Source organism: Balearica regulorum, chromosome 8, assembly GCF_011004875.1.
Source record: "Balearica regulorum gibbericeps isolate bBalReg1 chromosome 8, bBalReg1.pri, whole genome shotgun sequence".
Lineage (NCBI taxonomy): Eukaryota > Metazoa > Chordata > Aves > Gruiformes > Gruidae > Balearica > Balearica regulorum.
In genome coordinates, this window is record NC_046191.1 from 28464799 (window position 1) to 28480605 (window position 15807).

General features: G+C 48.4%; 1 protein-coding gene across 2 annotated transcripts in view; it reads right to left on the minus strand.

Annotated features, from left to right (window-relative positions):
- The window catches only part of PRRX1 (paired related homeobox 1), a 40212-nt gene continuing 24405 nt past the window's right edge, over positions 1 to 15807 (minus strand). Inside the window, exons 2-5 of one of the 2 annotated variants that reach the window (XM_075760299.1) lie at positions 6535 to 6710; positions 5748 to 5929; positions 4245 to 4313; positions 931 to 1069 (exon numbers count right to left, since the gene is read on the minus strand). In XM_075760299.1, coding sequence (XP_075616414.1) covers positions 4262 to 4313; positions 5748 to 5929; positions 6535 to 6710 — 410 coding nt within the window. In that variant the 3' untranslated portion in view covers positions 931 to 1069; positions 4245 to 4261. Of the gene's footprint in view, positions 1070 to 4244; positions 4314 to 5747; positions 5930 to 6534; positions 6711 to 15807 lie in introns of both variants that reach the window. The other variant, XM_075760298.1, reaches the window with a different exon arrangement.

Here is a 15807-nt window from a genome sequence, read left to right on the forward strand (position 1 = left end):
CACTTTTCAATGAATTTTATTTTGTTTAATAAAAAACACCAACCAAGCTTGCATGTATATCTTATATATATAAATATATACAGTATATATAAAACAAACGCATCTGGACAACGCCTTTCCCTGTGGCGCAAACTGTAAGGCATAGAAAGGAGTGTCCTAACAGTGCTATTCTTGGCACTACAGAGCGATCCCTCTCACTATGTCCCCCCCGCTAACACACCCACACTGGCTTTTCTCTCTTCTTTGGCTTTTTGAGGCAGCAGATACTTAAGAAATCAATGAAGCGCTGCAAAGCCCAAGGAGGTAATTCCTCACATCTCGGACTGGTCCAGATGACCCCACCTTGTTGCACTAACGGGCTTCTCGCAAACTAACAGTAACGGCGCTGCCTCTGTGGCACAAGGGACTGGAGGGACAAAGGGTTGGGTGGATACAACGGAAAGCAGTGACCAAACAACTTCTTCTTCTAGGGTGAGCTGGGGCAGGGAGGAGAGGAGCAAGCTTTGCATCTCAGCGTGATGGCAGGTGGGATGTGTCCACGGGCTGAGATCGGCAGAGGTGTCTTTTTGCAGTCCCATACAAAAATGGAAACCAACAAGGATGAGACTGTCCTTTACTGAAGAAGCTCGCAGTATAATGAGCAGAAGCAATAAACCTGACAATAACAAGAAAAAAAAAAAGGTGGCATTATCCCAAAAGGAAGGAGGAACCTTGTCACTCACGAGCGGTTCAGTTTGCTCCCAGTTTGGTCCCCATGTTCAGTTCTGGGTTAGGGTTGGCTTTTTTTCTTCTTTTTTTTTTCTTTTTTTGTGGTTTTTTTGGTTGTGGTTTTTTGTTTTTTTTTTTTTTTTTCTTTCAGCACAAACAAGTTGCAAAGCAGGACGGGTGCTGTTGTATTTTCTCCTTCTGCAAGGCAGCTGCCTCCAGTCGTTAATTGACTGTGGGCACTTGATTCCTCTGTAAACTATATTCCTTTGCCTTCAGTCTCAGGTTGGCAATACTGTTGGCCATGTTCATGCCCTGCGCCGGGCTGGCGTTGGTACACGTGGCGGAGTAGGTGGCCATGGCGCTGTGGGGTAGAAAGAGAGAAACATCACGTCAGACGTGGTCTTCACACCACGCAGAGAGCAAGCAGACGTGCACCACAGTGAGGTGAAACCCTGGGGTTTCCATACCTGCAGGATGTATCTCTTACGTGAGCAGGGAATTATCCCTATTCTTTATTTAACACCCCTGTAAATCTCTCCGCTGCAGTTCACTTACCCAGGGACAGCCAACGCCAAAGTTGGTTGAAGTCAACAGGAAAATTTGCATTTCCTATTTCCTAACCCAAAAGGTTTACAATGAGGCCAGGGTGCCCAGCCTGACAGACCACTGTCCTTAAAAGTATTCCCACTGGAAGCAGTGTCTTTTTGATGAGAGCAATTGCTGGTTTTATTGCTTGTGAAACCACGTCACTTCTGAAACACATTACATTAAAGCAACACTCTGTGAAAAACCCATTTCAACAATTGTGATGCTTTTTGGTTTCAGCCTTTTGGAATGAAAATTTCCACACTTTTTCCCTCAAAACTTCAGCTGATCATACAGAGCATGCCTTCAAGGCTGAAGGGAAAAAAAACAGAACATTTTTTCTCCCTTCGAATTATGTCTTTATTCATGAAAAACATTACTTTTGGCAGCAGAGGCTGAAAAAGATCTCTGAGTCCTTTCTTATCCTACAAAAAATTTACAAATCTGCTTTCCAGACCACTAGAAAACTTGTTTAATGCATGTGTCCCAGGTTTCTGCAAAAAGCAACCCCCTCGCCCCAAAAACCAGCAAACTACCTGACCTGTTGCACTTCCTACATGTGGGTCCACAGATAAAGACCAGTTGAAAAACACCGCGTGAACTCGAGTTGCCCATTTAACGCAGCCAGCGCGTTCAGGAGGAAACCACAAACGCTCTCCTGGAGGCAAGCTCAGGTCTGGTGCTGGCCCTTTCCAACCGCCTGCCTGGGTGGCTCATGTCTGAGGCTCTGGGAAATGACCTCCTACAGCCCAAGAAATAAGATAGCTGGCTTTTTTCCTTTTTTCTTCTCTTTTTTTCTTCCAGAGCTGGTCTCCACAACTGGAAGAGCCTTTGAAAGAGCCAACCTCCCTCGAGGGAACTGGGAATTTGCTGCACGCACAGATCCAGGCCGTGGATGTGCACGCTCACCCCAAAGCGCTGGTGGTATCTCTGACTTTGCAGGGCAGAGCCGACCTGCCAGGACTTTAAATGCAATTCAGCGCTGTCTGAATCCTCAGCCTCCAGGAGATCCAGATCAAGCAATACTAGTAGGTCCCATCCCACGCCAAATGACTCCTATTTCTCACTTTAAAATCAGGGAAAAGAACTTCTTCAGGGAGGGACTGTCATCTTTGCATCAAGACCAGTGGAAACACAACAGCTTACACACACGGAAAGGACAGGTAAGACCCGTAGATATAAAGCTGCTTACACCCCTCCAGGGAAAAGCAAGAAAAATTCTCCCTAGGAGAGCAAACATTCAGGATACTCTGAGAATCTCTAACATCCATGGAGGATGGACATTAAAATACACACGTCAAAGTACAGGCTCGACTCTGCCAAACTCGGGGTGCATCGGCTGCATTTTGATGGGGTCCAGGACGCGATGGATTGGCATGCTTGGACCCTTCCCCAGCTGGCTGCGCGCCCCCTCAGTTCCCTCTCCATGGCTGGGTTGGTGACTTTACCCTTCTCCTCCCCCGTAAGTCAGCAGCAACTTAAGCAGCTGAGTGCTGTCTGCAGAGGCATTGCAGTTTCACAAGGCATACAGCCGGCGGTTACTGAAGCACCCATTACCACCCCACTTCCACAGGGTACATCTCCCCCACGTTTTTGTGCTGGAAGAAATTAGAAGAGCTTCAAGGATACTCTAGATTAGATAAAACAGGAATTTTCAGTCTTGTGTCCAAATTGTCCCCATTCAAAACCAGACTGCTGCCCAAGTCTGGTCTAAAATTCCAGGGAACCTCCTGCTCTCAGCTCCCCAGTGGTGTGGGGAAAATTACTGTTGCCCAGTGAAATGTCTGCTAAACCAAAAATCTCCAGAAATGCTCTTTTTTAGCAAGTTATTCCACAAGGAGCAGCGCACAAGAAGGCTGTCTCCAAACACTGGTATATAGCTCGAGGGTTGCTCTAGAGACTCTCCAGGCTCTGACAAGGGTTGAAGTCACCCTGCTGCTCCCCGCTCTGCCCCATTCAGGCACAAAAAAAAGTCTCCTTCCTCTCCTCAGCTGTCTGCTTTCATGAAACACAGAGGAACATCATGTTTCTGAGACCTCAAATCCTTCTTTCAAATATGGTTTTCAATGGCCCGTGGAGTCAAAGGTTGTTGGAGTGGGAAGTGCAGGCTGACAGTGCGAGCGCTAGTCTTGTTTTCTTAGGAACCTATGCTAAAAAATGTCTAAGCAAAACATTTCAACTTCAAAAAAATAATAGTATCTACTTGGCTGTCTATGTGACACAGATCTGCAAATAGCTTTGGTTGACCTGTGGCTGAATGTATTTGGAGAATAAACACACTGATTGAAAACCTTCCCCAGATCTAAGAGTAAAACCAGCGCCGGCCAACGCAGCTCTTGGACCTCTCCCGGACCAGCCGTTAATCAGGGGCTGGTACTGCAGCGCCAGGGAGATGGGGAGGGGGCAGAGGGCCATGCAAACACTCTGCACGGCTGTTCTTCACCAAGTGTCCAATTCTTTAATAACTCTACTCAGTTCAAAGCCTTAATGAGGCTGTGACAACCTGGCCCAGATGCCCATTAAAGCAATTGTGATTGCTAAGAGGTGCCCAGCAGGATTAGAAAGCCTGGGGAGCATAAAGTGTCTTGAGGGTCCTGACCACCTCACATTGCGGAAATGAGCTGCTCTGCTCCTCTGCCAATGCCTCCTACTCCTCTGCAGGGCAGTGGGAGGGTGACAGTCCATCCTGGTTTGGCGTGGGGATGGCTGTAAGCTCCAAATATCTTTGCTGAAATGTCTTGGCTTAAGTCAAGGAGAAGACATCAAGACAGCAAGGATGCGTCTTCGCACCCTGGAAAGGCACAGCCAGGGCTGGACCTCGGGGGAAAACCCCATCCCTAAGGCTTTCCCTTCTCCCTTGCTCTCCTCGTTTGCACATCCCAGATGCCTTGGGCTTCTCATTGCCCAGAGTGGCCCCAGACAGCCCTTCCCGGTGTGCCCCTGGAAGTTACCTTTGCAGGGTCTTCTCCTAGAAGCCGTTATGAAGCCCCTCGTGTAAACAACATCTTGGGAGGGACGATCTATTTTTAAAAGTGTGAGAGGTAGAAATAAGCCACGAGCGTTCAAGCAGGCATCTGGTACTGTGACCAGAGCAGTCTCAGTGGGGTGGGGATGGACCTGTGCTTCTCTCCCCTGAGCTCCCCCACCCAAACTCCTCCCTAGGATACAACACCAAGGAACGCTTCAAAGAGAGAAAGCCTAACCCCAGAAGAGGGATTTTGCCAGACAGCAGTCCTCACATAAAATCTAAAGGATAAGGACCATCCCTAAGACCAAACTCGTGGTCATCAAAAGCATCCTATTCAGTATCTGGAGTGGGTGAACCTATGACTTGTTCTTCTGGAGCTACAGGGTGGATGAGGAGGACCCCACAACACTGAAGCCGCAAACTATCAGGGAAGCCATGTGTCTGCAGACCTAACTGAGCAAACAATGTTTGGGGTGCAAGAAGGGGGTCAAGATGACCGAGGAAGATATGTCCTGGGTCTGGTGTTACTCCTAGAAGCTAGCAGGAAGCTGGCTGTGATCAAGCCAGATGAACAGGAAGAAATCCAGCCAAAGGCTCCAAGGTCCTGATCAACAATGAAGTCACTGTGCTAAAAAATAGCCACTAATCTCATTTTTAACTGCCTACAAGCCAGCTGGCTCCCCACAAACCAACACATCCTGTGGATCTTGCACCCACACCCAGTTCCTGCTGCGCTGTGGATGGCATGGAGGAGGACAGGGAGGCCTGTGACAGGCATGGACATCCCAGATCCTTTGAGGAGACTGGGGTTGCCACATCTGCACTTCTTTCCTGCCACCCTTTAAGCAGTGCTGGCCACAGGAGATGGACATTGAACACCAGTAGGCCACCATTGAACACAATGGCACAGTTCGTTCACACACACACACGCTTGTGCTTTAGCAACTAGAAAGAAATTGCCCACCAGTGCTGACCACTGCGGGGAGGGTTAGGAGCAGCATGCATGGAGTTAGTTGCCAGCCCTTCCTTGCATCCCAACCAGTGACTGCCATGGGACAGCCACAGAACTCCCTCTTCTGGCCACTGTGTGATGGCTGAGCCTCCCCAAGTGCTCTGCCATCACCTCCCCTGGATCTGTGTCCCATGGAAAGGTTTCCTCCTTGCTTTAAACTGGATGCACTAGGGAAGCAAGTGCAACCCCTTCTGTCTTCATGTACTTACACCTGATCCTCTTTTGAAACTTCCTGAATTGCAGAGGGACCCAACTCCCAGAGAGCCACGATGGTGCTGAACCAAGCCCACTTTGCAAGCCTGGCAGTGAGATGGGGTGGGGACAGGTCAGGAAAACCAGTGGGGTGGTCAAACTGCTGTATCCTCCAGCTGTCCCATGTGAATATAAATAGCCCATTAGAGCTGTCTGAGGCCACTCTCAGGCTGCTCTATACTATGCCAGAAACGGTCAGCCCCAGAGTGGTTACTCACTCACCTGTAAGGCGAGGCGGTACCCCAGGAGAGATAGTCGGTGGGTCTCGGAGCTGGACGAGGTACTATGGGCTGCTCCACGGCGGTCACATCCCCTGAGTAGGATTTGAGCAGAGAGGCATTCTTGCTGGCCAGCATCGCCCTCTCGTTCCGGCGAAACTTGGCTCTCCGGTTCTGGAACCACACCTGGGGTAGGAAGTGCACAGACCCACCAACCATCACAACCAGCTCTGCTGCGACACTCACTCTTTCACCACACCACCTCTGCCCTGTCGGGCATGACAGGGCTCCGTTAAAGCAAGCTGCTTTGGCATGCCTGTCCCTGGAAACTCTAACGAGAAGACAATCCTTATGTCTGCCCTGATAAAGCCCTCGTGTGAGGAACTGGCTCAGTGAGGTCCCGGTGGGACGAGGTCTATCCTGTGCTGTAGGCAGCAAGGCCTGGAAGTGCTGTACAAGTCATCATGTTCCATGGTCTGCTTTGACCTTCAGAAAGTGGAGACTTGCAAGCTAAGATCTGAGCAGTTCACAATAATGTGAGCAGCCTGAGCACAGGACATCCAACATGTTGGCCTCAAATGGACCATATAAACACATCTTACTGGGCAGGTAATAAGTATGTTGGCAGATCAGGCTTGGCAGTCCTCCTCAAGGCATGGCACACTTGGACTGCAATACAGCATGACCCAGAAGCTTGGTGAACCTAGTGTGCCACACAGACCTCAAGGAATTCTACTGCCTGATGAACCCCTCCAGGTGAGGTGTGTCCAGATACAAGCTGTGGTGATTACCTGAACTCTGGCTTCAGTGAGGTTGACTCTGCGTGCAAGGTCTTCCCGTACAAAGGCATCGGGGTAGTGTGTCCTCTCAAAGACCCTCTCTAATGCCTGGAGCTGGCTGCTGTTGAAGGTAGTCCTGTTCCTTCTCTGCTTTCTTTTCTTCTTCTCTTCTGAGTTCAGCTGATCATCTAGGAAAGACAACTGGAGATGTGAAAAGCTAGAAAGCTAAGAGCCTGCAGCAACAGGGTGAATAACCTCAACGCTTTCAAGATGGAAAGGGCTTAGGAAGGGGCTTGCACAATTTCAACACCACACCTTAACTGTACCATGTCAGTCCCCATGTAAAAAGGAAGTGGAAAGCGCATTGATCCCAAGCATTTATTTCCCAGCTCAACTGCGTAAGACCTGTACCAGTTCTCTCAAGTTACACCATGCCTCAGCTTCCTTATCTCTAAAAAGAAAAAGTCCAAAATGCATCTCCCCATTCCTGACAATCCTAGAAACCTTTTCTGATGATACAGAATCATGAACCCCTGTTCTCTCTGCTTCAAATTTCAAAGGACAGCCCTGACTGGGACATAATACAGCCAGGGGTGAGCACGAGTCCTGCACCTGCTCTTAATGACTGTGAGAAGCTGTGCCCATCTCCAAGGAAGGAAAGCGCAAGGAAACGGCTATTACTCTGGGTATGACCACAGCCAAGGTAATGACGTTCTCCATACGCAGCTCCATTTGGTTTAAATGAGGACTGCATTCTCTTATCCTCCCCGCATCCAGACCGAGAGGTGTCAATTTGGGCAGACATGGGGACTGTGAACAAAGAGGCGTCAGACAGTGGAAATGAAGCATGACTGAAGAAGGGCCTGAGCAAGAGACAAGCACAAAAGCCAGTTTCACTTGTATGCTTGCAAGCCAAGGACATGGAAATACAGAGACAGACATGGATAGCATTGCAATTGGGAAGCAAAAACCCAGTAAGAGAGAAACTGAGCGTAAGCACGTTCGATACTGTTGACTGAAGAAGAGTTGTGCGTTCTCCTGCACCCCCCTTGCCTTGCCCAGGCCAGCAAGGTGGTGAGCAACAAACTGTACGTTCCTTAAGAGCACACATTGTTTTGTGCCTGGTTTGTATTTACTCCATCAATAAATCAGTACGTCCATACATCTGGATTCACGCTTATCACTACTGCCAGTGCCTACGGTCACTGGAGCAACATCAGTGCTGAGATAACTATGAAATGTTTTTCCTTAACAAATACCTGCTCTGTGCCATCTCTCCTTTCTCCAGTGCTGTTGCACATGCCAATGTAGCTGCAGCGATGGCGCTATCAACGCACGGGCACTCGCAGGTACTGGCAAGCAGTGGGCGACGGCTCCAGGGGTTTGATGCTCTTTATTAGGACAAGCTGGATGCTATGACACTGGTTTTGCTTCTACCCTACCTGTACTGAAGTATGTTCACTCATCACAGCAGTCACAGCACAGCAAACACTTCAGTTACCATGAGAAGCCACGCTGAAGGAGTGGAGAGCGCCAGCCTACAGGTGCAGGAGGCCACTGCTGCCATAAAATCATAGAATTCCAGGTTGGAGGGGACCTCAAGGATCATCTGGTCCAACCTTTCTTGGCAAAAGCCTGTCTAGACAAGATGGCCCAGCACCCCGTCCAGTCAAATCTTAAAAGTGTCCAATGCTGGGGAAGCCACCACTTCCCTGGGGAGATTATTCCAATGGCAAAACTGCCTCTGTAAAACAGCCTTGTTCAGGCTGCAGCACTGGTATTACGTCACCTTGCACTTGTCCCTCTTCAAGTGCTCCAGCGTGTGTGGAGTCCCACCAAAACCATCAAGGCTTCTCAGGCTCCTGCAGCCGCAGCCTTCAATGCTCCCAAGCGCACCGGGCAGAGCCCCAGGTGGGCACCGTCAGCGTGGTCCCGCTGTCTTACGTGGAAGAACAGCAGTTACCCCTGGGAGGATCTGAGTCAATATACACGTCAGCATGCACTAAAATATATTGATCATTGTATCTATAAGAATGCATGTGCCAGCGAATTATATTTTAAGTTAATCACTGTGCACCTTGGCCCAGATCACAGTCTCACCACTGAGAAGCCAAGGGCTTGACCTGCTCTGCACAGTTGCAGAATATCCCCTTGACAGTCATTCCTTTTGCCATGTACAAATGTGACAGCTCCCCTCTTTCTCCTGTTCTCGAGGGGGTATGTAAGGCACAGGGAGAAGCTGGCAAGGAAATTAAAGTCTACGGTTGTTGTCCTCACCACCTGTTTGTGTTGCTTTTCACATCCCATCTGGTAACAGTTACTGCACCTGAACGCCTTTGGAGTGAGTCCCATCCATTTGGGAAAAAAAGGACATTCCTCTTAAATTAAAGGAGGTTTTTCAAATTCCTGCAGGTTTACAGCTCCTCTGTCCCCAGTCCTTCTCCAACAGCCTGACGATCCCCAGCAGACTCCTCTCCAGCCTGGGGATTCCTGGGTGCAAAAACACGCCCTCGTTTTTCTTGTATCAGAGAGGAAGCGTTGGGAGACCAGATTTTAACAGGCACGTTGAATTGTAAAACAGAGCTGGGAAGGGACTGGCAGAGGCTGGAACGTGCAAGAAAAACAAACGTGCACAGGAATCCTGGGGCATTAAAACAAGGCTACTGGTGAATCTATCCTGCTCAGGTGGCGGGAAGCGAAATGGTGAAGCAGGGGGATGGATTTAACCGTTGCTTGTGCAGAACACCACGCACGTGTTTCTGCCTGCTGTCACAGGGTCTGGCCCTCATAAAGAAGCAGAAAAGTCCCGCACGTTCCTCTCTTGACTCATCATCAAAGCCTTTACAAAAAGGCTCAGTGATTTCCCCCTGGCTCGACTGGTGAGCTTGGACATAGTTGTGCTGCTGTGCACCATACAACACAGCAAACAGCGGAGAACAAGCCTCAGGGCACGATCGTCACTCCGAATGGCAGAAACATCGCGAGACCAGCTTGCCGTAGAGGCCAATGTCAACACGGGTGTCTGGCCTCCTTCTCAGTTATCCATTTGATGCTATTTTCTAATCTAAACCCTGCCAACGTGGAGTGGATGAACAGATCAATAAACGTCTCTGACATCCCTTGGGAATCCATTCCAGGCCTGTGAAGCGTCAGTTCCTGCCCAGAAGACGATACTGGGCTGGAGGGAGCAGGAGCCCAAGGCCGTCTGGCCATTGCTCAGATCCTGCGTGACAGTTACACGTGAGGAAGGGTGAGCACATCGCTCTGGGGAGCAAGAAGAAGGGCCAAAGCCCGTAAAACACTGGAGAACAAGAATCCCTCCTGCCAAGCACGTTAACACAATTTGCCTGGTTTCCTCCCGGCGTAAAGTGAGACACCGGTGATTCACAGCTCACCTCGTAATTACGAGACCCAAAAATAGCAGGGCCAAGAAACGGAAAGTTGCAGGCAGTGGCCGTGTTGTGGTGACTCACGGTCGGGTCATCGTTGGCTAACGCACCGCCAGCATCGGCTGGCACGGAGCGGGGACGTGAGTCACCCCCTTTTTCCAGGACGTAGCTGGACGGAGATGGCTCAACAGCAAAGCACAATCTGTGACGGGGTGGTCAGGATTTTGAGATCTCCTTTCACTGCACCTCTGGAACAACACAGCTAGATCCAAATGTCTATAGGCTTTACTTGGGTAGCAGAAAAATATAAAAATAATAGCGGTATTAGCCCAGAGCACCGCTGGGTTGATCCCTCCTTGCGTTTTGCCATGCAGACATGCCATATGTTGATTACAAACTGCGAACAAGGGATTGCAGACACCTAAACCCCAGGTGTCCACACATGTCACCTTTCTCACAGCAGTCACCTGCTGCCTTCAACATGTCAGCAGGGATTTTTTTTTTCCCCCCTGCCATTACTCCTTTATCAGGAAACAATGCTGAATGCTGAAAAATGGTATTCCTAAACAGTGTTGACAGCACTAGAGACTGGAGTCAGCAGAAACGGAGAGAAGAGGAGAACAGCTCTAAAGCTTTTTAGATGGGTCAGAAGTCTTTCATCAACATTCTTTTAATCACAAATATTTTATTACAAGCAGCGTTCTCAAAAGCTGAGCTGCTTGCAAATGCGTCCCCCAGAGAGATTGAAACGCACGTTCTCCTCTCAGGAATCCGATGTTGGAAAATCTGGGAATTTCATTTCAAAATCCCAACCTTTCATGTTGGGCTGGGGGATTTTGTTTCCTGTGTTATTTCTACATTCACCCATGACATGCAAATCCTGGTGCCATATACAAACACACTTCTAGGACGCACCAAAGCATTTTTAATTGCTCCTAAATGACATGTTATGAAACATCCTATTCTTTTTTCCCCTTGTTCATCATGTCTCCTCTCACAACGAGGCAGATCCCCGCTCGAAGACACTCTGATCTATGCTCCTTATCGCACGGCTGCTGTCCTAGTGTCTGCGACTATCAGCGGGGTACCATCAGACGGTGCCTGTTGGGATGCTGCATTGAAAATACAATGCATTAGGAAGCAAAACAGCGTTGAGAACTGAATGTCTTCATATAAGTTACAAGATCAGTATTTTTTCCACCAATACTTGCAACCGCAACATATTTTGGATTTCCAGTTTGCAGGAATGCTTGTGCATACTTGCTTTCATTCCAGGTCAGAAAAAAACCCCTAATTTCCAGATGGGATTTACATTGTGTGGGCAGTTTTGAAAAGTTTTGACCAGTTCTATTAAGTCCAGAACCAACTATTATACTACATTAATTGGATCCGAATTGAAAGTAAACAATTGGATTTCATTAAGTGAGGGACAGAGACATTCAACCGCAATATTGTACACGGTAAGGCAGGAATGATTTGTTACATCAGTTATATAAACCGTAAACTGAGAAAGGATTTCAGGGAGAAAATAAGGAATCACACTATAATCACAGCCTTCAAAAGAAGAAGTTACCACTAAAGTTTGAACACAGATTAAAGAAAAAACAAGACAAATTATTTCACAGAGAAAAAAATAATAAACTAGGAACGAAAAGCCTAACAACTAAAAACTCTTTTAAAATAAAAAAACCAAACCAACCCACCCTGCAAGACAAAAAAAAGAGAAAGTTTTATTCAGAGTGGTGGAGAAAAAAAGGAAAAAGGAGAATAGAAGGGAGAGGAACAGGTTTTTTATTGGGTTTAAAGTTAAATTTTAAGAAGCTTGAGTAGAACTATTTCCTTGGGCGTCCCCCCAGCTCCGGGCAGACTCCTCTCCCCAACATCAGCCCTTTGCAGGCTCACGCTCCAGTTTTATTTGTGCTCTGCTTTGCTTTCGATTCGTTATATCCCTCCAAAATATTGCAACTCTTTGGGTGCAGGGCAGTTTTGTCAACTTGTATCACAAAAACCAAAAAACAAAACCCAAACCCGAAAGGTCTAATCAAAGCTAAAACAAGGCACCAAGAAGGGGAGTGGGAAGAAGCAGGGCCGGGCACATACAAAATCCACCTGACGACGAAGGCACGCCCCGATCGATTTGAGATGTGTCTCAAGTGACCTTCCACTCGTGCAGGACGCTGGAGCCGAGCGTGCGTGCCGCAGAGCAGGGCTGCCCGCGGGCAGGGGGTCCCACCGCCATCGCTCGTGCAAAGATGAGATCGCGCCCCATGTAAAACAGCCGAGAGACACCAACAGTGCTCGGTGCCGAGGTTTAATTTCAGGGAATGCAAATGCTACACGAGGAAGTTATAATTACCCTACACCAGCCATCACAAACGTAGGCAATAGGGAATGAAGATGACACTCAAAGCGAGCCCTGACGAGCAGCGATACCGAGCCCAGCTGTACAACCGCGGTAACAGCAGGTTTGCATTTGTGATTACAGGTCAGACTATGGAGATTTTTGAACTATCATTTTTCTCCCGTTACACAACACCGGCTGAGCTTTTTTCTAACCTTTGCTGTTTATTTGTTTGGGTTTTTTCTGCACCATCTGTGCACAAGGCCTCAAATTATTTCAATTATACAGAAAATTCAAGTATCTGAAGTTCCAGTCTTGTTAAGATCACCAGCAACACAGAAAAAAAAAAAAAACCAAAACAAAGAAACAGATGCTATATTTCTTTTAAAAGCCTTCGCTTTTGATTATTTCGTGAAATAATCGGGTTCAATTTTTGCACATAATAAATAAGTTATTTTGTCCAGGAGCACGAAACTTCACAAAGGTGATACTGAACTTTTCATACAAAACCTGAGTTTTAATATTAAATGGAAAAGCGTTGTGTATTTTCAGCGTTACCCGCGGGACTATGGCAGTTCCTCTCCGAAGTGCCTGCAATGTGGAACCTATCAGGATAATTTTTAGCTGACCGCATACAAACAATTACATATCATTACAGAGCTGTGAATAGCTTTCGCATGGATAGCGTGCCTACGGTCTCCCGTTGTGCTCAGCTCTGCCTGCCAGACTAGGGGAACTCACTGAGGTCCTGCACAACCACGGCTTCACCAGCACTGATGGTGAAATTCCTGTTGTCCTCCACCAGGACAGGCGCTCAAACAGAGGGACGTCCCACCTGCATCATGGCCAAAAGGGACATTTCTGGGCAGGTTTCAAGGCACAGCACCAGCCGGTGACTCTCGCCCAACAGGAATGACATCTTGGGGCTGTCGCCTTCTTGGTGGAGAGCCTGTAGACCACCTCTGAATTCCTGAAGACTAGTTTTCTAGCACGCAAACAGCCTCCACACGGACTTACCAGGTGCTGCTGGGACCTGAGTGCAGAGGCATGCACTGTGGTCTGCTCTGCCCTTTTGGGGGTCTGTGGAGCTGGGGATCAGGTCCTCCTGCAAACCCAACCTGCTCTACTCCTGACCCACAGCCAGGGCAGCATGAGCTCCTCCCTAGCAGCTAAGAGCCCTATTCTACGGCAAACATAAGACAAAACTCCTTTTCAGGGTGGTTTCAGCTGTGGAGCTTTGCCTCTCATCTGGTGGGAACCTGCAGAGCACATGGGCAGTTATAGTGGTGTGTCCTCCCTAACCGTGTCAATGTTCCCGCTTGCTGGAGTTGACAGAAGAAATGATGTTTGGGGGAGAAAAAAAAAGTAATCACGATCTAGTGGAAATCCAGAGAGTCTCCCTGGAAAGACATGACGTTAAGTGTTAATTACTGGGAGAACAATATTTGTGGGGGCAAAAGTATACATCCCTCTCCAGAAATTGGTACAAAGCCATTGAAAGTCTCCCTAGATCCCACAGACCAGTCTGAGTTCTGCTGTAACAGCTCTGCTTTTATATTCGCTAGGGTTTTCCTTCTGGGCATCCTACAGCTCATAAGGCACACGGCTTAGTCCCGCTCTTCTAACAAGCCTTTCCGCCGGGTCTTGGGGTCAGAGTGTTCCCATAATACAATAAGCGCTGTATGGATCTCATAAGCTCCAAGGCACAGTATGTTATGTGTTTGGAATTCCTTGTATGCTTTTATACTTTGTTTTACATATTGTAATTTTTATATGCATTACCACATTGATCCTTGGAAAATTAATTTAAAAAAAAAATATAATCAAAAGCAAACACATATTTTAAAAGCCTGCCAGCGGCAAATCATGTTCGGTGAGACTGCACTTTGTAACTGACAAAGAGACCAAACCACCAGACCATGGCGGTGATCCAGCAGGGTGGATTTACCAGGCTCAGGAGGGGACAGGATTCAAGGGGGCTGTAGCCCCCCCCCCCCCCCCCGCCGAGTCCCTCGTTAGGGTAGCCTGATGCCGCAAAAGCATTGGACCCATGACAGAGGAGCAGAAATGCAATCGCACAGTTCCACTGGCCAAACCCCACCACCATACCCAAAGGTATGAGATCCAAAACGGGGCTGTGCACCCCCGCTCGGCTGCAGTGACGTCTGGCCGCTGGTGTCAGTATGACCACCAGACCTTCCCTGGAGAGCTGGAGCACCTCGGCCTTCACAGCCCCTTCCTCACTCTTGGTTAAGACTCGGGATCAGTGCGTTTGGCAAGGGTCAACACGTGAGAAGTCACGCCTTTGCAAAGTCAGGAGGATGACTTCCAACGCCCACATCCTCTTCCCATCAGCTTTCCTTCCCATGCCATGTGTCCTGATGTTTCATCTTAGGAACAACAATCGTGCAGCCAAGATCAAACTTCCTAACCTACGCCCTGCTCCATCGGTATTTTCTCATTTCCAAAGCCGCCTCTCCATGCTCTTGGCCCCCTCCCTGCCCTCGTAGTTCATTCCAGATAACATCTTTCTCCTCTCTTCCCCTGCACCCTTTCTTGTCCTTTCTACAAAGCCTTGGAAAGCTGAGTTGTGTAACGCTGCCCCTTTTAACTCTAAGGTGCATGTGATGTATATCCAAACCAGCACAACAGCTCAGAGCATTCTTCTTAAGAGTCACCACTGCTCTCGACCGTGTAATGAGAACTTCCCATGCAGGAGCAGACTGGTGCACCAGGAAGGCCAGTATCCACGTCCACCTGGATACCACCAGCTGCCTCAGACAGTGGCAACAAACCATCATCACAATCAGGCAAGGACAAGTTATTAATCTGTTTTCCACACTCATATCCCCCTGCAGCGAGCTCCACAGGGTTACACATTATACAAAAGTATTATTTCCACCTGCTTCCCTGTTGGATTTACCTGGTGCCTCCTTTCTCTTTACATACAGACCTATGGCTGGACACGAATCACAAACAGGCGTCACCCATGCCCCAGGTTTCAGGCATCGATCTGCCCTTTGATGCCAATCTGCCAGGACAAGACTTTAACGACAAAATACAGAACGTGTTAGGAAGACTCCCCCATTGCAGGGACCAAGCGCGGGGCAGATTTTGATTCCTTCCACAGGAAGGAGTCCCTAGGAGAGAGCAGAAACGACGCAGCGCTGGTGCTTGGGCCAGGGGGTAACGGGGTGTACTGGAGGCAGGAGCACAACACAGACAACACTACGGTTGCTCCAGCCTTTCGGGATGGTACACTTCAGTCTTTTCAAGGTCTCTCCAGCCCTCAAGAGGAGTCCCAAAATAGACAGAAACCACTTCCATCCTCTTCTGATGGCCACAGATTCAGAAGGTTGAGCCTCCCTGTTAGTACTTAACATAGAAGGATGTATCAGCCAGAAGTCATGAAGTGGGGACCCTGCAGTCCCCCTCCTGCCGCACACCCACCTGAACTCTGGGCAACACTACTTTTATTACATTTTCTCTTGTATTTAAAAAAAAGTGGCAAAAAAACCTGCTAGTAAAACTTCTGAATGGGGAAAATTAGATATA